Source organism: Eptesicus fuscus, chromosome 5 (assembly GCF_027574615.1).
Source record: "Eptesicus fuscus isolate TK198812 chromosome 5, DD_ASM_mEF_20220401, whole genome shotgun sequence".
Lineage (NCBI taxonomy): Eukaryota > Metazoa > Chordata > Mammalia > Chiroptera > Vespertilionidae > Eptesicus > Eptesicus fuscus.
In genome coordinates, this window is record NC_072477.1 from 31,932,333 (window position 1) to 31,958,996 (window position 26,664).

The 26,664-nt window shown below is 38.7% G+C and overlaps 1 protein-coding gene across 1 annotated transcript in view; it reads right to left on the reverse strand.

The window, feature by feature from the left end:
* SYT16 (synaptotagmin 16) overlaps positions 1-24,624 on the reverse strand; it is a 78,032-nt gene extending 53,408 nt beyond the window's left edge. The window contains exon 1 of the mRNA XM_054715480.1: positions 24,102-24,624. Coding sequence (XP_054571455.1) covers positions 24,102-24,624 — 523 coding nt within the window. The remainder of the gene's footprint in view (positions 1-24,101) is intronic.
* Between the last annotated feature and the right edge of the window lie 2,040 nt (positions 24,625-26,664).

The window sequence follows — 26,664 nt, forward strand, 5'->3', positions numbered from 1 at the left end:
AACAAAAACTCATAGACACAGACAATAGTATGGTAGTTACTAGAGGGAAAGTGGGGTGGGAAGGTAGTAAAGAGTAAAGGGGGTCAAATATATGGTGACAGAAGGAGATTTGACTTTGGGTGGCAAACACACAATGCAATATACAGATGTAGCATAGAATTGTACATTTGAAACCTATATAATTTTATTAACCAACTAGAGGCCTGGTGCACGAATTCGTATGTGGGTGGGGTCCCTTGGCCTAGCCAGTGATAGAGGCCTATCAGGAGGCCGGCCAGCCGGGGGAAGGGACTCCAGGAGGTTGGTCTGCTGGCCCCCCTGATCAGATCCCGGGGGGAGGGACTGCGGGAGGTTGGCCAGCGAGCAGGGGGAGAGGGGCTGCAGGAGGTTGGCCAGCCAGCACCCCCATTGGGGCTGATGGGGCCGGCCGGCAGCGGGAGAAGAGCCATGGGAGGCCGGCCAAGGTGGGTGGAGGGGCCACAGGAGGTTGGCTGTGGGAGTGCACTGACGACCAAGGTGGTCAGAGCGTGTCATAGCAACTGTCCAACCGGTCATTCCGGTCATTCTGGTCATTCCGGTCATTCGGTTATAACAGTCGCCTAGGCTTTTATATATATAGATGTCACCTCAAGAAAATTCAATTTAACAAAAGAGCTCATGCCCATGGGTGTAGCTCAGAGACCAAAGTGTCTAAGAAATGCAATGACTTGTCCCTTGTTGCTGCACATAAAGGATACTTGCTTTTCAGCCCTCCTTGCCTATCCGCTCACAGGATGTGACAGCACTCACAATGCGTCTTCACTGGTCTCCAGGGCAATGTAGCCTCCTGTTTTCCCTAGGCCCTCCCTCCTCATCTCTTGACACCCATGTTCCTTACTATTCTACTCTGAGCAGGCTGTTCAGTCCTCATGCTGCCCTTGCACATCTCAAACCACAAACAGTTTCAATTACCACATCCATATGACGACAAGCAGAGCATCTCCTCCACCTCTCTCCTGAGCTCTACATGTGCCTCTAGCCAGGTTTTCTCCACAACCCCCACCCACGCATCCTGTTCCCCTCTATTCCCACCCTGTGTTCTGTAACCATTTTCCCTTGTTCACATCCTCAAGTGTCTGTGCCCAGAATGCCCTCTGCTCCTCCACAACTCACATCCCCAATTTTAACCTCATTCTTCAGAATGCTTCTGGCTTTACCTTGTTCAGGATCTAGTCTCCTATGGCCAAGATCACAAGCTGAACTTGGGCTTCTTTCCCTCATTCTTGTGGCCCCTGCCATCTGTGCTTTACCCCTACAGGAGCACTTACCAAAATAATGTAAAAGTCTTCTTGCACATGCCCCTCTCTAGAGTGACAGCTCCTTAAAAGTAGGAGCAGAGTCCCTCTCTCTGCATCCTCAGAGCCATGCCAGCATAGTGTCAGGCCCCCAGCAGCTGCTCGGTGCATACTTATTGAATGAAAGCAGTAATTAATAATTGGTCCTAGCCTACTGTCGTGAAACGAGTTGGAAACTCAAAAGCACCTATCACCATAATCAGGCACAGAGAGGGAGCTTAGCACAGATGTGTTAAATGAATCAATTACATATTTCATTAGCATTTATATGACTCTTCATCTTGTATTTCAGATTCACACAAATTAAATGAGCTTTTGTGGTCTGGACTTCAGCCCCAACTCATAGGAAAATGCCTTTCAAGTTCCAAATAGCTTATCAAGGAGCCCTTGGAACACACCCATTGGTAAGCAGGGACTGGGTGTACGACAGTGAACCATCATTTATCCAATTTAGCTTCTATTAATCTATTAAAAAAATTTTTTTGCTAAATCTGTAAGTGGATATGTACCTTTCTCTTTAATACAATTACAAATATTTTCCCTCGTATTTTTCTCTCAGTGTTCTATCTTTTCTCTATCTTCATGTTTTTTTCTTTTAATTAAATGAATTCAATATTGTTAAGAGCTATTATAATATGATAAAGAGCTGAAGAGAATCATCTAAACAAATAATTAGGACAAGGTAAAAAAAAATCAAAGCAGTATATAGCACAAATAGAAATGATTCGTACTTGTAAAAATAAGATGCTCAACGACTGGCTATGTGTCCTTGGACCTTCCTCATTCTGAGTTCTGGAACATCGTGTCTGTCATAGTTGATAAAGCCACAAGACAAAATAAGAAGCCTGTGGCCTGCGAGTATGATGTTCAGTCCATCCTTCACAGTAAAACTTTTGTCATTTTCTAGAAAATGACTGCATGTGACAGTTTTCATTTGTCAAGTGAAGGGTTGAATTGAGGAGATCTGGGCTTTCTTAAACAACTTCATTGAGATATAATTCACATGCCATACAATTCACCATTTTCAAGTGTACAATTCAGTGGTTTATAATAGAGCTATGCAGCCATAACCACAATTTTAGACTATTTTCATCATCCCAATAAGAAACTTTGCATCTCTTACCCATCATCCCCTCCCCTCAATCACCTCATTCCCCCCCAGCCCTAGCTGCATAATGTTTTCAAGGTTCATCCACATAGTATTATGAATCAGTACTTCATTCCTTTTTATGGCTGAATAATATTCCATTGTATGGATATACCACATTTTGCTTATCAACCCATCAGTCGATGGACATTTGAGTTGTTTCAATTTTTAGTTATTCTGAATAACTAAATGTTTAGCTGTTCTGAACATTCATGTACAAGTTTTTGTGTGGATATATGTTTTCATTTTTCATGGATACATACTTATCAGTGGAATTGTTGGGTTATATAATAACTCCATGTTATTAAAGAGGCTATACCATTTTATAGTCCAACCATTAGTGTATGAAGGTTCCAATTTCTTCATATTCTCATCAACACTTGTTTGTATCTTTTTTATTACAGGCATCCTAATGAGTGTGTGATGCTATCTTATTGTGGTTTTAATTTGCATTTCCCTGATGACTAACAATTTTGGACATCTTTCCATGTACTTATTGGCCATTTGTATATCTTCTTTTGAATAATGTCTATTCAAGTCTTTTGTCAATTTTCTAATTGGATTACTGCCATTTATTAAGTTGTAAGAGTTCTTTATATATTATACATGTAAGTCCCTTGTGAGATATATTATTTACAAGGACTATCTCCCATTGTTTTCATTTTGTTGATGGTATCATTTGTAGCACAAAAGATTTTAATTTTTTATGAAATCCAATTTATCTAGGTGTTTTGTTTTGTTTTTGTCACTTTCACTTTTAGTGTCCCATCTAATAAGGCTTTGGCCAAACCAAAGTCATAAAGATTTACTCCCAGGTTTGCTTCTAGAGTTTTAGCTTTTATAGTTATATCTATGACTCATTTTTAGTTAATTTTTGTATATGCTATAAGGAAGTTTTGTTTTTTAATTGGATATTAGTTACATATTTATAAATTATAACATATTTCTACATCTTTCATTTTTCTACAAGTTACTAACTAACTTGCTCATTTTCCTCTCCAGCTTGCTCATGTTTTCTTATATTCTCTCCTCATAATGGCTCATGAACTTCTTCTCAAATGATTCCATTGATACATGATTGTTAAATTTCTTCCAGAGTATGTGTCCTTGCTTTGAAAATAAAAAAGTGAGGTATGCAATGCCAGTTTCTATTCTTTATACATTGAGGTGTGAAAGGAGGGAGAGCCCTGATCTAATGACTGAAGTTTGTACCTAGCACATTTATTTGTATTATTGTCCAACACTTTATTTCCACTTTTGACCTTCAGGAAGGAAAATTTCAGCTTACTTCATTAGTAACAAAATCTGAAGATACATGTTTATCTTTGCTTTTATAAAATGTCTATGGAGTCTACTTTTCAATTGTCCTATAGTTTTTGAGATGTACTTTGCCTTTATACTTTAAAATCAAATTAAGCGTTTAGCCTTCTATATTTTTGAGACATAATACTTTCTTAAATACTTAGAGAAATATATTTTCCTTGAGTTTATTATTCTAACTTAACATCAGAGATATTTTGAATTTCAGAAATATCTTTTAAAAGAGTACTGATGTTGTGATTTATGATCTAGCGTTAGACATACACTAAATAATTGGTATATTTCTAAAAGTACAGAATTCAAAACAAACCAAATCAGATGGGTTCACCTGAAATAATTAGGGATAAGATTATCTTTTAATCACTGCAATGACACTCATCAGGTAAGTGACTTTTTTAAAAGCCTATTTACCTAATAGACTTGAGTGCCTGAAAACAAACAAATAACAACAAAAGACACACCAACCACCCCCACTTCTACTTTTTCTCAAATTAGTTGTTTTAAATTTTGTTACACTTACCTTGGTGAGATTTTTTACTTAGAAGCTCCCAAATCTATCAATATTATGTTTAATCAGATTTTCAAAACTGAATAAGAATTTTGCTTGCAAGCTAACCAGGTATTTAAAACTTAAAGATCATTATCATTATTCAGTTTCAGTGCTCTCTGTGAATTGATGTTTATAAACTCAAAGAAATAATATATTTATAAACTGAAATAAGAATGCGTTATGTATTGGGTAAACAAAAGCATCCTAAGTTAATGGACATTACAACATAATAGATTTTAAGTTGTCACTATTTGGAGGAATTTTTAAGTAAGTGATTCCTGATTCTTCTAAATGTCAGAGAATAACAGACCTTCAGAATGACATGTAATTTTAATTCTTATCTCATAGAGAAAGGAATTAAAACCCAGAAAGATTCAATGATTTTTTCCATAGGGAAGAAAATGACAAAAATTATCTTTATAGCATCCTACATTTTCATAAAACTTTAAATTTTATTAAGATGATCAGTTACTAGCAATAATGCCAACATTTACCTTATTCATTTTTTAGGCTTCTACGATTTTTCTTTTGTAACTGACTTTCCTTCCACTTCCCATGCTTACCTTTCTTTCAACTTACTAGGTCATCTATGTCATCACTCCTGTTTTATTCACCTAAGCCAGTATATTCCCTCCTAACCTCTCTGAGCCATTGTCAAGGTAATTGGCCCATTATTCTTCACTCCATTAAATTCCCTTCCATTTTTATAATTTGAAAATTGTGCTGCTGCCTTGCTTAGGTTTTGGTGTCTGTAGCCTCTTGCTTTTAGAGGTCAGATGAAGTCTTATATTTCCTGTATATGCCCTTCCTTATGTTTCAACTGTCTTTTAGTACCAGATGAAGCCTTCCTCTTTGGGCCAAGCTCTGACACACACAGACACCACCCACTCTTCCCCTCCGTGAGAGGCCCGGCTCCTTGGTGTCAAGAACACTTAATTAGAAGTCACCACTTTATCAAGATTTTCCAATTTTCCCAGGAAGGTGAGTTTGACACTGAGTCATTTCATGAGTCGTGATGCATGTCCCCCATCACCACCCATTAATGTCATTTAGAGCAAGTTCACCAGAATGTCCCAGTCTCAGTTTCCTGGACTGTAACATGAGGGGGCTCTTCCGGCTTCTAAATTACTTTTACCCCAAAACACGATCATTGACCTCACTTCCAGGTTCACATTTGTCTTCCTTGTTTTCATGATTAGTAGGAGTGAAAAGATGCCCAAAAGTTAGACTACCTGAGCATGTAGATTAGTGACTATTTGCCTTTCAAATGAGGTTGAACTATTTTTTTCCACCTTTAAAATATACTGTGAACATCATCTCCATTTCTGAACAGCTCCACAGTGTTTTTCTAACTATAGTGTTTGTGCTAAATGTGAATAGACCTGCAAATTAATGCAGTTTAGCTCACTCGAAACCCAGATTGGCAAGTCTCTTTCTCTGAACTCAACCAAACAGGAGTCAGTTTTGAGGACATGCTAGTGTTTAATATAGAAAGGCCTGCCTGCATCTATTTGTGCATTGTGACCTTTTATCTTTTAAGACAGTGAGTATATTTTCAAAGGGACTTTAAAGTGAACTTTTACAATATTGACCTAAGTTTATTTTAATAGTTCAAGAAAATCTATTCTAGATAGCTTGTGTGTTTTACAGCATCTTATGTAATCGTCACAACAACACTATGAAACAGGTACTATTATTTCTCCCCATTTTATAGATGAGAAAACTAAGGCACAGAGCAAGTAAGTTAACATGCCTAAGGTCACCTAGGCTTTAAGCACAGTCTGGTTCCAAGACATGTTTTTACTTCAAATCAAATGATATGGTATCTCTGCTTCTTATTAATAACTAAGTGCAACAGATAAATTGTGGCCTTAATTTTCTTTCTTGGCAGTTTTCATTTTATAAATACAAAAGGTCACTGAAAATCCACTTTATTTCATCTATGCTTGACTTCAGTTAATGATAATTTAATACACTCTATTCACTAACCGAGAGAAAAGTTAAAACCACCTTTGAATCCAATTAACAAATAGCAAATGAAACCTCCATAACTATGGTGTAGATAGACCAAAGCTATATTCTGTCCCTCAGCAAGGAAGTGAAACAGGTAATTCAACTAAAATCGTATGAAAGAGAAAGTGAGAGTAATCAGCAATATTTATGGCACAAAACTAGACAGGAGTTGAACTGCTGTGGAGATGGCCTAGATGGACCTCTTATGTTCCAACAATCGAAGGTAAATTGAGTCCACATTAGTCTTGGTACAACTCGTCATTCGAAGACCTTTCAAAATGATTTCTACCAAGGGATTCATCACTTTTGGGTTGAATTTTCAATATTCTATGAGCAAGTTCTGTTCATAACACTTTCAAAATGAAGTTATTTCCCCTAGCAGTACAAAACCAAGTGGGCAAAAGTGTCATTCTAGTAATAGAGACTGATCTAAACAAAAAAGTCAGAGAAAGATTGGCAATAAATGGCTTTAATCTGAACAAAAAGAGACATTTCAATTTGGTTTTAATCGAATCTTCTCAATAATTGTCAAAGTTTCCTACTGGCCAAACCTCCCTACCAGAACTAACATCGAACTGCTTCTCTGCATTATCTGCTGATGCCCAGTGGAGGAAGAGAATGGGGGGAACCAATGGCAGAGGGTGGTCTCCGATCAGCTGCTGTGACAGTCTGTCAACTGGTGAATGAATCCTCCAGATTTGTGAGCAACCCCCTCCCCCGAAAAAAAAAGAAAAAAGAAAAAATCAGAACTACCATCTGGGAAGTGGGAAGAAGATACCACGTAGCAAAAAAATGTTTCAGAAAACATAGGCAAACACAGAAACACACCAATGTGTACACACACATACACACAGAGACATGCAACGCCCTCAAGCTGATAAAACCAGCAAACACTCCCTACTACTGAACTTTTTTTCCAACTACCCTAACGCAAGAGGGAGGTGGGAGACTTCCTCCAGAGAGTCTGTGAGGGACAGAGCAACTGAATTCTATCGAGAGTCCCACTGCTGACTCACTACACGACTTCAAGCAATCCACCTGTTAGGAATTTAGGGCACAGTTTATCAATCTGCAAAGCAGGTGTGAGCATTCTCACCTTCCATAAATCATGAAGCTCATTTAAATGAGGATTTCAAAGAACAGTGCTATTCTGGGAGTAGAATTCCCAAAAGGAAGTGTAACATATCATTTTTAGAGCTCCACATGATCTCCATACACTCATCGAGAATCTTCACAATCAAGATAAAACCACCTTGGGCATCGCTATTTGTTCACACAGGTGCAGCAGAAAAGCCTGACATCTGTTCCCAGGGTGAGGTATGGCTGCTGCCAATACTGGGAGAAAGTGATGGATGCTCCTTATATCTCCTTCTCATCTCCTGCTCACCCAAGACTTTGCTCTAAAAGGGCCAGTTCAGCCCTAACCGGTGTGGCTCAGTGGATAGAGCATCGGCCTGCGGACTCAAGGGTCCCAGGTTCGATTCCGGTCAAGGGCATGTACCTTGGTTGTGGGCATATCCCCAGTGGGGAGTGTGCAGGAGGCAGCAGATCGAAGTTTCTCTCTCATTGATGTTTCTATCTCTCTATCCCTCTCCCTTTCTCTCTGTAAATAATCAATAAAATATTTAAAAAATAAAAATTAAAAAAAATAAAAGGGCCAGTTCATTCCTAATTGTGATGTTCAGGCTGGCCCTATGGGAACCACTTTGATGAAAGGTAATTCAGAGCATCACACACTGCTTGAAACCCTGGCCCCCGACTGAATTTTCCACTGAGGAACACACATAGCTATGTTCACTTTAAAGAAGGAGCTCCCAGAATTGGATACTGTAATGTTCTATATGTGTTTTTTATCATGCCTACTAAATTCCACTGTTTCTCCTACTTCTTTTTCTTAATCACACTTCAATGTTCTGTCCATAAACTTAGTACTTCCAAGCTTGCATTTATAAATTAACTTTCAATTTCCCTTTTTAAATTGTCTTTTGAGCCCAATCCAAAATATTAGTGTAGTTTACTTTTAAGAAAAGAATATTTACTTCAGCAGTGGTTGTAATAATATGATTTTAGCCTTCCAGATGTTAACACTTTGATGACTTTTCCCATTCAATCATAAAACCTATTCTCCTTAATCAGTATGTTCAAGTAATTCTCAATGCCCTTTTGACAACCATATTAACATGGGAATTCATGTACAATATTCTCTAATTTACACAGAAGTTTAAACAAACAGAAGAATGCTATGGGTTAATTATTTACAGAGGCCGCACAGCATTGTGGTTAAGAGCCAGGCTGCCTGTGTTCAAATCCTATACCTATGTGATTCTGGGTTTAAACATATGCCTCAGTTTCCTCTTTTGTAAAATGGAGTTAATAGTAGTAGTTATAGAATTGTTGGGAGGATTACATTAATTAATGTATATAAAGCACTCAAGAACTGCTTAATACACAATAAGCTTTCAAGAGCTGATATGAATTATAGTCATCATCTTCACCACCATTACCAGTACCAAGTTCAATACTCCAAAGAGTTGCAAGACAACCAACTGAAGGCAGAGGCCAAACAAATTACTATTCAGGGCACTGTATGGTGGCACAATCCAATTGAGCAAATTCTGTCTTCCAAAGCCCAGCCATGCCAAGAATGGCACAGTTATGTCCCTGAATAAAAAGCTCAGATGGAGTATCAAGGCTTTCAGTAGTAGAAAAGGATAAAACAAATAAGTCTGAATTAAAATACAATGAACGGCAAATTCATGCTTCAATCTAAAAAAACATAATAACATAGTGAAAGAAGAATATTAAATATTTTAACAGCCTATAAGACATCAGCAGCAATCAATCAGAATAGTCTATGGATATATAAACTCTTATACCCATATTTGCATATACCCTTAGGAAAAACAAACAAATCTAGAGCCACAAATAAGAAAATGAGGTCTGTCTCCAGCTCAGAGCACAATTCCCTTTACTGGGCTCTACTTTTGAGGTGGTTAGTTAGAGCCATTTCTCTTTCCTGGACCTACATCCAGGAAAATTCATTTTCTTATTTCTAAATTTTCTAAAAGGTAACTGTCTAAAGCAAAAATAATAGCAATATATTGGGTTATTTAGCATACATGTTAAAAGTAAAATGTCTGATGATGACAAAGGATAGGGAGGAGGAATTAGGAATATACTATTGTAAGGTTCTTACACTACATATGAAGTGGTAAAATGTTTAAATTATACCTTAATAAGAAAACAAATATTAATTCCAATTCTTGGGGTATTTAAAATATTTGTAGAAGTAAAAGGTATGACAATAGAAACACAAAAGTACAAAGGTGGATATATGAAATTAAAATGTTACAAAGTCTTTGCATTGTTTAAGAAGTGATAAAATTTAGAGGTGACTTTAAAAAGTTAATAATGAATATTATAATCTCTAGGGTAACCACCTAAAAGTATATATTACTGAAAAGTTAATTTAAAAAATGCACTAATGCAAATATTTGATTAATTCAAAAGCAAGAATGGAAATAATGGAACAAAAAAAAGACAAGATGGGTATAGAAAATACAGTAAACTGCCTTAAAAGCACATATATCAGTAACTACATTAAATATAAATACACTGAATACTGCCCTTAAAATATAAATATTGTCATACTAGGTAAAAGTAAAGAAAATCCAATTATATTTATTCATAAGTAACCTGCTTTAAATTGTATAAAGCTGGATAGAAAAAACTCTAGCATGCAATCAGTAACCAAAAGTAATATGGTACATTTTTATTAATATCTGAATAAACTTTAAGGCAAGAAGTATTACTAAAAATAAAGTATTTCATATTAACAAGGTTATTTTAATAGGAAGAGAAAACAACCCTAACTAATATAACTTCAGGCTATATAAAAAAATAGAAAATCTGTAATCATATTTAAAGATTTTAATAGGTTTCCCTAACCCTACCTAACCGTGTGTGTGTGTGTGTGTGTGTGTGTGTGTGTGTGTGTGTGTTTAAAAAGACAATTTAAAAAGGGAAATTGAAAGTTAATTTATAACTTCACACTCTTTAATGATATGCATTATTTTCTAATTTTAATGGGGTATTTACCAAAAATGGACTACATACTATGCCAATAAAGAAAGCAACACAAATTTCTAATTTTAAAGGATTACAATGATAAGAGTATATTCTTTGACCACAGGGTAGCTAAACTAGAAATCAATAAAAGAAAGATAACTGGAAAGATACTTGAAACAAATTAGAAAATGTGTTGAGCATAGTTATAATGAAAATACAACAAATTAAATCTGTGGATGGCAACTAAAGCAGTGTTTTTTAAGAAAACCTAACTTTAAATGTATATATTAGGAAAGATCTGACAGAAGAAGAAAACTTGAAAGGTTCATTATATATTAAAGAAATTCAATCAATTATTTAATTTCTTTCCACAAAGAAAATTCCAGTTCCAGATAGCTTCCCTGGTGAAATCTGCTCAACTGTAAAAGAAGAAATAATACCAAACCTACATGACAAGACAATAGAATAAGAGGCAAACTTTACTCAAATCATGTGATAAGGTAAGCATAGCCTCAATAGTAAAATCTTAAGAGGACATTACAAGAAAGGAAAATGACAAGCCAATATCTTTCATGAACAAAGATGTAGAAACCATAATCAAGATATTTGAATTCAAATCCCTTGATATAGAAGAATAATAATACATCATAACTAGGTCAGATTTATTACAAGAATACAATGTCAGTTTAACATTTGAAAATCAACCAATATAATCCACTCAGTAACAACAACAAAAAACACCATATGGTTATTTCAATAAATGCAGAAAAAGCATATAATAAAACTTATCATCTGTCCTATCCCCAAACAAACTAGGAATAAAAAAAGATTCTTTAATCTATGTTGATAGAAGTTAGAGCTAATGGACTAGATAAAGCATCCCTGAAACTGATTAACAGAAAGAAGAACACTATAAATGATAAAGAAAGCTCTACAACTTTACAAAAAACAATGCGAAAGAAGGAAGAATGTGCTAAACAAATGATACTTTGAAAAATATGGCCCATCGGAACAATTCCCAAGTTAGAACTTCACTTTACATCATATACCAATATGAACTACTAAGGGATTAAAAAGTTAAATGTAGTTCAGCTGGTGTGGCTCAGTGGTTGAGCATCAACCTGTGAACCAAGAGGTCACGGGTTCAATTCTTGGTCAGGACACATGCCCGGCTCGATTCCCATAGGGATGTGTAGGAGGCAGCCAATCAATGTTTCTCTCTCATCAATGTTTCTATCTCTTTATCCCTCTGCCTTCCTCTCTCTCTAAGAAAAAAGCAATAAAAACATTATAAAAAATATATTAAATGTAAAATCAACCTGAGGGCAAAAAACTAAAAGACTATGTAGCTGAATATTCAAGAGGCAGACCTTCTATAGTTAATGTTCACTAAGAACTGCCCACAGTCCAAGCACTACCATAAATGCTTTGCATATAGCACACACTACTCACAGATAGAAGGGAACATAGATGGGGAAACTGAGGCCCAGAGAGTCCAAGTAATTTGCCCTAGAGTCACACAGGAAATTGGACCAAAATTCAAATCCAGATTTTTCTGGCTTATTTTCACCATGGCATCTTGCTTTTTCAGAGTGATACCTTAGAAGGGGGACTTTCTATAAAATTGATTTGGGATTTTATTCTTGCCTCCTGGAGTGATTCTGAACACAATGGAACAGTCACCTCCCCTTAAATGACTAGCTGACACTATATAATAGCATATTTGGAATGATATTAGTAAAATATCACTAATGCTTAAGTTATGAGTTCTTAGGAGGAGATGGATTAAGAAGGAAACCCCCAACAATTAATAAAACCACTAGAAGGGCACCAACATGGACTATCAGTAGACATGGGATTTTTTAAAACTACAAACAATTCACACTCCAAGAAAGAATCTATACTAATAAAAGCCTAGGTGGCATCTCACCCTCATGTCATCACAAGATGGCTGTCCCCACGTTGTCACAAGATGGCCAGCAGGGGAGGGCAGTTGGGGACGAACAGGCCAGCAGGGGAGAGCAGTTGGGGGCAACCAGGCCGGCAGGAGAGGGCAGTTGGGGGCAATCAAGCAGGTGAGCGGTTAGGAGCCAGCAGTCCCGGATTGTAAGAGGGATGTCCGACTGCCGGTTTAATGTGTTTCTGGCTCCTTTGTAGAAAATTATCTGTCCATATACATGTAGTTTTATAGCTGGCCTCTCTATTCTGTTCCATTGATCTGTATGTCTGTTTCTCTGCCAATACCATGCTGTTTTGATTATCGTAACTCTGTGGTATAATTTGAAGTTTGATAGTGTGTTATCTCCAGCTTCCTTCTTTTTTCTCGGGATTGATTTGGCTATTTGGGGTCTTTTGTGGTCCATACAAATCTGATGGTTTCTTGCTCTATTTCTTTAAAAAGTGACATTGGGATTTTGATGGGAATTACATTAAATCTGTATATTGCTTTGGGTAATATGGCCATTTTAATTATGTTAATTCTTCTAATCCATGAACATGGGATATTTTTCCATCTCTTTTAATAATACTTTGTAATTTTCAGTGTATAGGTCTTTCACATTCTTTGTTAAGTTTATTTCTAGGTATTTTATTCTTTTGGTTGCAATTGCAAAAGGAATTGATTTTTAGATTTCTCTTTCTGAACTTTTGTTGTTAGTATACAGCAGTGGTCGGCAAACTCATTAGTCAATAGAGCCAAATATCAACAGTACAACACTTGAAATTTCTTTTGAGAGCCAGATTTTTTAAACTTAAACTTCTTCTAACACCACTTCTTCAAAATAGACTCGCCCAGGCCGTGGTATTTTGTGGAAGAGCCACACTCAAGGGGCCAAAGAGCTGCATTGGCTTGCGAGCCATGGTTTGCCGACCACTGGTATACAGGAAGGCAATGGATTTTTGCCCATTGATTTTGTAGTCTGTAACTTGACTCTATTTGTTTATTGTTTCTAATAAGTTTTTTGGTGGAGTCTTTAGGGTTTTCTATATATAGAATCATGTCATCAACAAAAAGTGGGCAGCAGGAACCTCTCAGGACCAAGCTGGACAGCTCTAATTGAGCTGAAAATTTGGCCCTGACAGGTTCAGCTGAGCATGATCATCTCACGGTCCTAGGAACCCATGTATCCAGCACTGATACCTGCAGTTTGTGCCCCTTGGCAGTGATCGTGGGTTTGGAAATTCACATACATGCGACTAATGTGTCTTTGCTGGAAATCAAGTCCTGAATTTTCTTTTCTTTTTTAAAATATATTTTATTGATTTTTTACAGAGAGGAAGGGAGAGGGATAGAGAATTAGAAACATTGATGAAAGAGAAGCATTGATCAGCTGCTTCCTGCACACCCCCTACTGGGGATGTGCCCACAACCAAGGTACATGCCTTTGACCAGAATTAAACCTGGGACCCTTCAGTCCCCAGGATGATGCTCTATCCACTGAGCCAAACTGGTTAGGGCCTGAATTTTCAAATGCAGGTGGTTTGAGAAAAAACGTTGTGAAGGTTCACACGCATGAGAGGCAACATTGTATATTTCACTAGAGTCCCAGTGCACGAAATTCATGCACTGTGGGGGGGGGTGGCTGTCCCTCACCCCAGTCTGCACCTTCTCCAATCTGGGACCCCTCAGGGGATGTCCGACTGCCAGTTTAGGCCTGATCCCACATGGATGGATCTTGAGAACATTGAGAACAGAGGAGTTGAGAACATTATTCTAAGTGAAATAAGTCAGTCAAAAAAAGCTAACCCTTTGCACTCGCTTGCTTTTTTTCTCGAGCTGCTACCGATGCTAACCATGTCGAATCACACTCGACATCCGAGTGCAAAAGGCTAAGAACCATATGATTTCACTCATATGTGGGATATAAAACTGAAACTGGTGAACACAAACAGCAGTGTGGTGGTTGCCAGGGGAAAGGGGGTGGGGGATAAGGGGTTTCTAATATAAGGTGACAGGAGAAGATTGGACTTTGGGTGGTGGGCACACGGTGCAATATACAGATCTTGCAACATAGAAACCTACACCTGAAACCTGTATGTTTATGTTGACCAATGTCACCCCAATCACTTTAATAAGTAAATAAGAATTTTAAAAAATGTTGCTATGAGAAGCTCACCTTCATCAGGAGCCCCAGGAATCTGGTGCCCCCTCTGCTGACCACACTCTTCACACAGAATTCAAATCCAGATGTTAAATTCCATTATAATTAATGCCATAACTAACAGGGGACTTCCCATGACCCTCCTCCAGATTCTGCCTGATTACATAGCTGGCTAGCAAAAGAAGACTCACTGTGTTTGCAAATGTGTCACATGGAGAAAGAAATGTGTCACATGGAGCCCAGAGCAACTCCTCTGTTTCTAGACCAATCTTCAGTTTACAAAAGACCATATAGACAACCTTAACAACAGAAAGGAGCAGGAATACATACCTAATCCATACTTGGTTTGATGTAGGTAGGTTCTCACATTTAACTAGATATTTCTACCCCATGCTACGGATGAGAAAAGAGAGTCCTCTTTAGGTCAAATAACTTGCCAAATGCTCACTCAGCGAGAAAGCAGCAGTGTTGGCATTTGAACCCAAATGGCTCCAAAGACCAGAGTCTTCACACAAATGGTTCACTGTGCCAATTCAGAAAATGGAACTGATTTGTTCCTGAGGAAAAGGATATAAAATATCTCCATTTGTGTGTTTTCTTCCATATTCCAAGCTTCTTTTAAAAAATAAGCACATGCTTGCCCTGGCCGGTTTTGCTAAGTGGTTAGAGCATTGGCTATCAGACCAAAGGGTTGAGGGTTTGATTCCTGTCAAGGGCATGTACCTTGGTTACAGATTCGATCCTGGCCCCAGTAGGGGCATGTGAGGGAGGCAACCAATGGATGTGTTGCTCTCACATCGATGTTTTCTCTCTCTCTCTCCCTCCTTTCTCCCTTCCACTGTCTCTCTGGAGATCAATGGAAAGAATATCTTTAGGTGAGGAATTTTTAAAAATAAGAAAATAATAAGCACATGCTCATTCTGTTTGATCGTCTGTTAAAATCTAAGCCTAAAAAAATCTTTTGTATTGATATAGTATTATTTCTTCTATTAAAGTTTTAACCTACTTTTTTCTAATACATTGTGAAAAGTGAAGAAAAGCTACAGTTCTTCCATTTCAATAGCTTACAGTTTCTCTTATTACAAATCTAAAAGCATTTCATAGCAAATTCAGTCACTCAATTTATGAATGTTGTCAGAATAAACTGAAAACAGGGTATAACAAATACCAAAAATGTAGTCATTCATGTATTTGACAAATATCTATTTCCACCATGAGGCAAGCACTTCTAGATGTGGGGTATACACCCGTGAAAGAAATGAATGGAAATGTCTGCCCTCATGGAGACAGTCAAGTAAGTATAACAGGTCAAAGAGTAATAAGTAGTGGAGGGGGGGATCCCATAGAAAGAGGATGGGATGGCTGGAGAGTGGAGGGAGGTACAGGTTAAATTCATGTGATCAGAGAGGCCTCTGAGAAGGGCCATTTGAGCAAAGATGTGAGGAAAGTGTGGGAGCAAATGCTGGGGACATCTGGAGGACGGGCATTTGAGACAGAGGAGACAGCGTGTGCAAAAGCCCTGAATCAGGGGCACAGCTGGTGTTTTAGGAGACCCGAGGCAGCCAGAGTTGACAAGAGAGAAAGGGGTAGTGAGAGGCCAGAGAAGCGGCATGGGGCTCGATTACTATGGACCTGGTAGCCACTGGAAGGGATCTGGTTTGCACGCTAAGTAAGATGAAAACTAGAGGGTGGGGCAAAAGAGAGACAAGTCCGAAGGCTGAGCCCTGGGCCGTGATAACACTTAGAGGTTAGGGAGATATTAACCATCAAGCAAGGGAGGCTAAAAGGAACTGACCAGTCCAGTAGGAGGAAGCATTTCTATTTCTTTGGATCTGCAAAGAATTATTACTAAAACAGATATTTGATAAATATCAACTTTTCACAATTAGTTCCCGCATTTCAAAAATTCTGAAAGGGCAGGCAAGCAAGTATTCTTTGGACATGTCCCAGAGTCTTCCACGTTGCCTGAGAAAGTGTAATAGTCCCCCTAACTTATGAAACATTTACTAGTATTGTAAATCTAACATATGAAAGTCAGAAGCTAAATGTAGTATGGATGGCATGGATACAGGAAACATTAATGCATGGTCCCTGTTCTAAGGAGTTTATACAGTCTAGCAAGGAAGCTCAAGCATCAGAAAAAAATGAGATAACGTTAATGTAGATAAAATCATGGCAGTTTCAGAAACACATTTGGGGGTCAAATACTTATAGTTTGAAAAGAATTCCATTATCATCAATGCCATAACTAAAAACCAAAACTGTAATTGAAGTAATTTAAAGACTCAGTTGATAACCAGCAAGATAAACATTCTCCTGCGCTAATACTGAATGACAGTACTCTCTGATCTTCTCTCCCATCTTAGCTAAAAATCTCTTGACAAGGAGACCCCTCTTGTGAAAGTGACTCGGGGCTGTGCCACTGAGGACTGAAATAGCATGACTTCACTTCCACGGCTGGAGTGCCAAAGGAGAGCTATTGCTCCCTTGATCTTTCCTCCCTGGTGAATGCGCAGGAGCTGTTGCCAGGACCTACCCATTGGCTCTATGCTGTAATGGGTTTATTATTGCCAAGTTGCCTGAGATGGGCCCGCTTACAGCTCTACCAGGGTAGCCTCTCCTGTACAATAGGAGCCCCCATCCCCTCCTTCAACCACAAAGGCAGGACCCGTGTTCAATAGTATATCATTTGTGTGAAGTTTGAAAACATGTAAACTATGGTATGTGTAATTTACAGACACAAAAACTTGCAGGAGAAGAATGAAAATATGATGAGAATCATAACCTTCCAATTTAGATTTGTTTTATTCCTGGTAAGGAGAGAAGGGAGAGAAAACAAACAGGGGTTCTCAGGGAACTCTAAGTATATCTGTCCTAGATGGCTTCTTAAAAATAAATCTGGATTAAATATGGAAAATGTTAAATTTTGGCCAAGTTAAATGGTGGGTTTGTGGGTGTTTGTTATATCATGATACATTTTTCTACGTTTTTTAATGTGTCATAAGTTTAAAAACTAGGAAATGTAAAGGGCACTAATATCTCTACTAACAGTGGCCCAGCCCACCCCGGAGCAGAATTAACAAGAGTTCAAAGGGAAGAGAAACTTATAGCCACATCTCGGAAACTCTCTTTAGTATAAGGCTCTTTTTCAGAAACAAGACTCTCTCTCCCCTGGAGTGGATGTTGGGAAAGAGTACCAGGGAAGGACGAAGGGGATTTACCAAAGAAAGAATAAAATAGGGGAAGAAGAGAAGAGGGTAATATTTCTATGGTAATTAGAAAGATAACAACACACAAACACACAGGTCCCCACTTCTTCACCATTAGACTAGATAATTGCAAGAAAAACACACCTGGCTCTATTACTGTCTGAGTCTCAGGGCTAGGAAGACTCCTGGACCTTTTTATTATCAAGAAATTCCATTATTTAAAAAAAAAATCTGGTTCCTTGAGAATCATTAAAATGGAATTTAAGTTTATTTGTAGTATGTTATCTCTAATTCCTGTAATCCATCCCTAATGATGGTAAGAATGGGAAAATAGAAAATGGACTTTATTTTCTCATTTTAAACCTGACCTTAGAAAATGTTCTAGCATTTATTATAACACCCAGAAATCAAGGTGAACATTGAATCAATATTTTGATCATGTGTATAAGTTACATGTTCTAACTTCTGGCCATGTAGGATTTTGTTACATGCCTGAAATGTCCTTTAAAAATGACAACAATGGCAAAATACATAACCATGGCAATAACAAACTCCATGCCTTAATGTCAAGGCTCTGAAAACTGTGTCAGCTTTTAGTGTGTTCATTAATACCTAGTTTTTCTAAAATGTGCAAGTCAACATATCGAGAAAACTAACTTCATAAAGCTTTTAATAAACCAATCTGAAGCTTTTTCACACTAAACCTTTTTTAATGGACAATTCTAGATAACTGAGGAGCATGATGGCAAATGCAATCAAATGAAGGATTAACAAATGAAGATAAATTTAACCAGGAATAGATTTACCCTCAAGACAGCACTTGTGCAATGAAAACAAGCGAAGTGCCAGTATTACAAATAAAGAAACGGCAGGATGTAACATCTTATGTGCAGTCACGCATCCTACAGAAAGGCAATGAAGCCTATATGACTTATATATCAACTGCATTACATTCCCTGGTACCATTTAGTCTCAACCGCCACAAGCCATCCTAAGAGCATCGACAGAAAAAAAAAAAAAAATACCTTCAACCCATCAAAGCTCCAGACCAACCAGCAACTAAGAATAGTGTGGGCTTTTCCCTTCCATGTCATACTAACCTGGTAGAGTAATCTGTTTGAAAGTCAAATTATATCACCCTCATTTCTACTATTCTACTTCTTAAATACATTCCAGGTAGCCAAAAAGTGTGTCTAAAGTTCTATGTGCCAGGATACTTGGGACACATTAATTCCATTAGCAGGCTATTTCAGGAAATAGTGAGCATATTTCTTGGAAACAAATTCATGTGGTTAAAAAAACAGCCTAAAAAAAAAAAAAAAAGAAGAAGCATGAGATGAAAAACTGAAAACAAAGATGATTTTAAATGCAATTAGAACTCCTTCCCAATACATATCAAAGGTGTCTGTCACAACTGCTTCTTGACTGAGAAGTTGGTGTTTTGGATTTGGGTCTTTAAACCGAAAAGCCTATCTTGAGATGGCACTGTAAGGAGTCTCTCTGCCTCTTAATCAGAGGCAACTGCTAAATGAAGTGTATCTATTTTCTCTGCTACATTACTATTGGCAACCAGGTCCCCAGTAAGTGCCCAGAAATGTTTCCATGGTTACAAAAAGCATTCAGCATCCCTCTTGTTTTAGGCCAATTTAGCTGAAAAATCTATTGTGGAGAAAAATATGGCACATTAAGGAACATAAAATCAAGACACAGCGTTATGAAAAGAATTCAAGGTTAAATGGGAAAAGCAGGCTTGACAAGGCTTTTTAAAAAGTGCATATAAATCACTGAGTAAAACGCTGCCTTTTCCTAGCGTATCTCCAACTACATCTCTACATAGACTGCAAAGCAGCCCGTGTGCTGTGTCTGACATGATCCCCACGGTATAAAGGGGGAAATAAGCACGTGAACACTGTTAACAAGCAGGTACGATAAAAATTAAAAACACAAGTTTTTGAATATTCATAGAGCTGAGAGTCCAGTCCCTTATCCTGGTTTCATAACGTCCTGGGGTGTTCAAATAGTTTAAGGAAAGAAAGGAATTAAGAGCTTCTGTCGTTTTTGCTATAGGCACTGGGAGTGAATTAGTGGGCTCTAGCACATCAGGGGGAGAGGCAACTTAGTAAAGCTCCTCCATCTATAAAGTCACAAGTAAATTGGGACACGGGACTATCTCATTCTAGGTCCCTGCCTCCTTCCCAACTCCCACTGTCACCAAAGAGCAAGGGCATCAAAAACATTTTTGCATCTTCTGGAACATATTAAACAAATGGTGTAAGCTTTTCAATAATCTGAAGGACGGGCCCATGGCTTATCCTTGTATAAGTACTGTCCATTCCCAGTACTTTGTACATGGTAGGCATTCGATTGTATTGGACTAACTGAGAAGGGCTATCATACAAGACCTCTCCTTACAGAGAAATATGTCTTTCATATTTACCTACACATACATACCACCTCTTATCATTTTCTATTGTTCTTATTTTCACTGTGAAATGGAGAGGAATGGTAGGATTTTAAATCATAATGCTAGGAAGGACTAATTGGGAGACTTTCTTTTCCAGGAAGATAGGATAGATGTTCTTTTCTCTATTATTCCTCCTGCTTACAACCAGAAAAAACCCTAAAACAAAGAAGAGAAGACCCAATAGTGCATAGGAGAAGGCAGACTGGCTGGGGACCAGGAGACTCAAGGAAAACATGGTGGTGAGTGGGCTGGTTCTTTACCTCCTAGAGCCTAGAGTCGATGCTGAAAAATCTGGCAACCCTGGCATTTCAATTGGCACAGACAAAGAAAGACCTCAAGAAAAGTCTGCTTTTTCTATGCAAAGGACAGGGAAAGGGCAGTCTAGCTAAACAGAAAACTTTGGGACAATAAATGTTCTACTCCAGCCAAACAGCACAGAAAACTCTGTGTTCCCTATCCCAACCCACGCCAGCAGAGGCCAAGTGGAGAGCCTAGACTTTCATCCTCACCAGCCTGTAAGGAGGCATCTTAACACCCGACAAGGGAGTACAGAGAAGGCTGTGTAGGGATCCAGGTCTTTCTCCTTGATGGCCAGGAATGAGCATCTGCACCCTCCGCAGTATCAGTGGAGACCACATGGAGAGCCCGGACCCACGTCCACCTCTGCCCCTCCCAACTTGGGTGGTGTCAGAAGAGGACTGGTGGAGATTCCAGATTTTCACCATCGTCCAGCAGCAATAATGCTACCCTCAGCTCGGTATTAGTGGAGACCACGTGGGGAGGCAGAACTCCCATCCCAACCCTGCATTCATGCGGAGCACCTCTTCAAGTGTTAAGGAAGCGGAGAGGGAAGCCTGGACTTCTACCTCCACCTACCAGTCATAAGTCCACCACCCCGCCAGTGCCCTGTCAAAGACTCTCTTTTTGAGATGCCTTTTCAGGGGAAAAAAAAACATCAAAATAATGACAATAATTTCTCCTTATATATTCACATTGATTTATACATTGCTTCTTCTTACAAGCTACTATAACAGCTCCCTAACATTTATTCTTTCCTTACATTTAGCCTCCAAACTAATGCCTGAGTTATCCTTCTAACACAGAACTCTGTTGGTGTCACTCTTAATTAAGATCTTTTTGAGATTGGCAACTTAGAGTAAAACCTAAATCCTTAACATGAAAAGCAAAGATCTTCCCATTTGCAGCCTAAACTCTAGCCTCATGATCCATCCCTGAAAATACCTGGCTTGTCCACCTGTGTGCTCATGCCCTTTCCTCCACTGGAATGCCTTCTCTCTCCGTCCACCTGCTAAATTCTGACTGTGCTCAGAGTTTGCAGTCTTACATCGTCTGCTCTGTGGAACTTTCTCTGATCACCTCTGGCAAAATCACTACCAAAGCTCTCATGTACGTAATTATTGTAACTCTACACAAACTTTTTTATACGACTTGTGACACCTATTTCTTAGTCATGACAGAACTACTTAAAGGAAAACCAAGATAATCATCTATACAGACAGACCCTACCCTCTGTAAAAAGAAAAAGAAAAAACTTACCAATACCAGAAAATAAAGAGGGAGATCACTATAAACCCTACAAGCATTAAAAAGATAACCAGAAAATACTATGTCCATATATTTAACAACATAGATGCAAAGAAAAAATCCTTAAAAACACAAGTTGGCAAAAATGACTCCAGAAGATAGATAGCTTGAACAGTTCTATATTTACTAAAGAAATTGAACTTTTTTATTGAATTTGTTGGGGTGACATTGGTTAATGAAATTATATAGCACTCAGGTGTACAGTTCTAGAGAGGACAGTTGGCACACTCCCAGGGAGAGGGCCAGGAGTCTTGCTGGAGACCAAGATACCTCAGGAATCTCACCCGGTTCTTTGTCCTCTCCAGGAGAGCCCTGATCTGTGGCAGCTGCCTCTGAGGCTTTGGTACCCTTCCTGACCCCCTCTTTTCCAAGTCCTGAGCAGTGGGGTTGGTGATGGTGGCACTTGTCCACAGGCTCTGGGTCTCCAGGGGTGTTCAGAGCTGCCCATAGCCCATGTCCTGGCCAGACCCAGCTTGTGGGATGAGGTGTTGGCCCCAGCCTGGTGCAGGTTTACAAGTTTTAAAGGTACAGTGCCCTGGTCACCCTGGGGAATTGTTCCTCACTCCCACTCCCTATCCTCAAAAGCAGAAGACGGGTTCAGGCTGCCTCCAGAGTTGGGTAGGGGGCAAGGTATCAGGCAGCCTGGGAGGGGGATGTAAAGGCTAAAATAAAATAAACAAAAGTTTGTCAAGTTGAAAGTAAAATAAACTAAATTGAATTGTATTTCAAAATCTTCCCACAAAATTAATAAAATTCCAAGGTCAGTTGGCTTCACTGGAAAATTTTTAGCAAACATTTAATAAATAAATAATATTAATTTAACACAAATGTGTCTCAACTATAGAAAAAGAGAAACATTTTCTAACTCATTTTATAATGCCAGCATTACCCAGACACGAAAACCAGAGAGAGAGATTGCAAGAAAACAAAACTACAGACTAATACTTCTAATGAAAATATATATATATTTAAAATCCTCAACACAATATTAGGAAGGAAGGAAGGAAGGAAGGAAGGAAGGAAGGAAGGAAGGAAGGAAGGAAGGAAGGAAGAAAGGAAGGAAGGGAAGGAGAGAGGAAGGGAGGGAGGGAGGGAGGGAGGGAGGGAGGGAGGGAGGGAAAAAGGGAGGGAGGGAGGGAAGGAAGGGGAGGAGGGAAGAAGGAAGGAAGAAATGTCATATCCTATGAAAGAGACATATTGAAAATGCCTAAAGAAAGTTGTCATTTTTTCATGATGAAGGGACTGGAATCCGTGTTGATGAAAACACCTTGGCGGCTGAGGTGGCTGGCAGTGTCTGCAGCAGTGGGGTGATGGGGCTAGCACCTTCCCCTGATCAGTCTGGTCGCTTCCCGCAGAGGGAGGCCAGACTGCAGCTTAGGCCCCTGAGGGCTCCCAGTCTGTGAGAGGGGTCAGGCTGGGCTGAGGGACTCCCCCCCCTCCCCAGTGCACAAATTTTGTGCACCAGGCCTCTAGTATTGCATAAAAGATCCAATAGTCTGTGTGAGCTATGTATACATCATACATACATACTCAATGCCTTTCTCTGCATAGCATGTACCTCTCTGATCCTAACCAGGTGGAATGTCCTTACTTCAGGCTTAGAGTATTAGAAGTATGAAAAATCTATGCCAGCACATACTATAGCTGCCTTTACAGAGTTAATTACAGTCTCACCATATTCATTTTACATTTATTGAAGGCCCATTATATGCTCCATTCTGACAGGATAAAGCTTTATAGGCAGTTTGTTTTAAATATATCCTTTCCATTCAAGGCTAAAAGAAAATCAAGCTATTCTTATTTCAAAGATTTTCTATCTACTGTCATCTCACATCACGTCTCAGTGAAATACTGTGAGAAGTGTTCTTGGAGTGTTATCAACTAAAAATTTTTGCAACAAGTATGGCTTTCTGAACAGGATTTCACACTGAATAATATAGTAACATCTAGAGATTCCTAACCTAGTGAAAAAAAGAGAACAATTTAAAAGATATTTTTAAAAGCATGACATGCACAAGGGGCTTCTCAAACAGAACCCACAGACTCGTTTTCAACATTTCACTTGCTTAGAACTCTTGCTTTGGAATATGAGTCCCGCAAGTATGGATATTCCAAAATTGTATACGTTGAAAATATTCCTAAGGATTACATCTCTCAATAAAAAGCCAGCATGTGGAAAGGTAGAAGAGGGGGCAAAATAAAAGTCAGGTAACAACTAAAACAAGTCAAAATAAAATGAGCAGAAATGTCCTTTGGAAAAACCCAGAGAAAATGACTACTGGCTAGCTTACCTTGCTTTTTTCCATAAACATTTTCTAAAATACCAGAGAGCTGGCTCTCAAAGTCATGTTGAAGGCCACTCCTTTGCTGTTCAAGGTGATGTTCTTCCTCAGCAATAGAAGAAAGCACATGTGGTGGCTTTTGGTCATCACAGGTATGATTGGGCCACTGGGATATCACGGAATATGAGTCCTTTGCATGTTGGCTAAGTCTAGGGCTTGAGCTTTGGCCAGAGTCCTGCAAATCACTATTGCAACAAGAAAAATGATCCACTTCAAGAAACAAGGAATTTGTGTCCTCTTGACTCCCATCATTGATTTGTTCTTCAACTTCAAAGTATGTTTCCTGAATCTGAATATCATCTAAGTCCTGGTCTACCTTGTCATTCAATTTAGAGTCTTGTTTGCTTAAGTTAACCAACGAGGCAGATAACACATCTCCTGCTTGCTGGAGAGCTTCATACACCCGAGATATCCAGGAAGAGAGAGGCTGGAACAGGTTCTGAGTATCCTGAAACGCCATGGCCAACACCATGGCCAGTAATCTGATGTCTAAAAGTCCACTTGTTCAGTTCCTTCAGCACTGTGGAATTAATATGAACTACAGAATAAGCAGGATGAGAAATTAAATTGGAGGTCTCTTAATGGCTGTGAATATTTCACTCTCAAAACTTCTCAGCTGAAACAGAGGAAAGAAACACTTACACCCGTTAAAGTTACAAGCTCAGACCCATCACCAAATGCCTACAATCAATGTCAAACAGCAGTTGGGGACAAAAAGAGATCATCATTGAAATCTTAAGACAGCTAAATAAAAATGACTATGGAAGATTAAATGTGAATTATTTCGATGCGTATTCACCTCCATTGGCATGTATAAGGCTTCCATTACCAGTAATGGGCTCTATTCATGTGGACTGACAGAAGTCTATCCCCACAGACTATACCTAACGGTGTGAAAAAAATAAATGAATCTTCATTAAAAGGCAGTTGGATTTAACATTTTCAAATACAAGAAGGGCTGGATGCTTCATCCACGAACATACAGATCCCAGAGAGCAGGCTAATAAGCATTTCTGCTTCATGACACAAAGATTTATCCTTTCAAAGGAAATGTATTGCCTGGAATTAAAAAGTTTTAACAAAACTAAAAGTAGGATTTTACATTTTTATGCAAGTTCTAGAAATTATATCTATTCTTGGGGAGCAAGAAATCACTGAAAAACTGAAGATGGCAAGTTTATTATGCAGCTTACTGGAGACACTAGTATTTATACACCTTTGTCTATATTCCAACCTCTCCAAGAGACTCCTCCACAGCCTATGAGACTCCTGAGAGACACTTCTTCCCATCAGATGCACAACCTGAAGGAGGCAGCTAGAGGACATCAACAGAGCAACAGGGAACAATGAAGGCTGGAGAACTAAATATCATATTTTACAAATATACATGTATTCAAACATATACATGCTATACATACCTATGCATAATACACATACATATACATATATATGTGTATGTCTGTGTGTATATAGCCTTTAACTGCTCATCAACAGTTCAGGATGAGTGTTAATAAATGACAGCAGAGCCTAAATTCACTGCTTGTACTTAATTACCCCATCTCTTTTACAGCAATAGCTTCCTTCTGACCAAATCTACCAGCAATCCCATAAGTTTCAGCTCTCTTGACCGCGGGCTACTGCATTTAATATGACTGCCTATATTCTCCTAAAAATTTCTCTTTAGCTTTTGTGAAAATCATGCATGTGTGCCTTAATTTGTTCAATAAACAAATATTGATTAAATGCCTATTAAGTGCTGGGCACAATGCCAGGTATAAGGTAACCCTGAGGTCTCTGTCCCCATGGAGCCCGAATTCCAGTTAAAGGGAAACTGAGCTCTCTGCACTTTCCCCTTATGCTGAATAATTCATGGGTCTGTCTTTCAGGTTCTTCTTCATCTCCCCACCAGCTGCATATATGTAACCACGCATTTTCCTCTTTCCCTGAGAGAGTTGATCCATCCATAAGTCTCAATGAACACTTTTTTTAAAACCCCAAAATACACATCTCCAGCCCTTAGCTCCTCCCTCTTCCCAGGCTTGAATCTCTGGTTATCTAAGTCAGTGGCTCTCAAACTTCACTGTGTCAGTACCAACAGGTGAGAAAACAAAACAAAAACAAACAAACAAACAAACAAAATACACACCGAGGCCTAGGCTGTCTGAAGGAAGAAGCCCTGGACCTTTGTATTTCTTTTGTCCCTCTGACACCACCAAAGTTTCAGAAAAGATCTACACATAGGTGTCTTACCAAACTCTCAAATTCAGCTCATCAAAACCTAGCACGTCGTACGTTTGCAACTACAACTGTTCAACACTCTATACTCACAACATTCTAGTGACTGTGAATTTCTCTCTTGGACACTTCCCCATTCCACTTCAAGTTCCGCTAGTTTGGGGTCTGTGGAAACTGTCTTCCATTATGTTTTGTATAATGATCACTGTTCCCTCGTTGGTTTCCATCTCTAGTCTTCCCCAGCCTCAATCCATCCACTAGGTTTACTCAACATAAC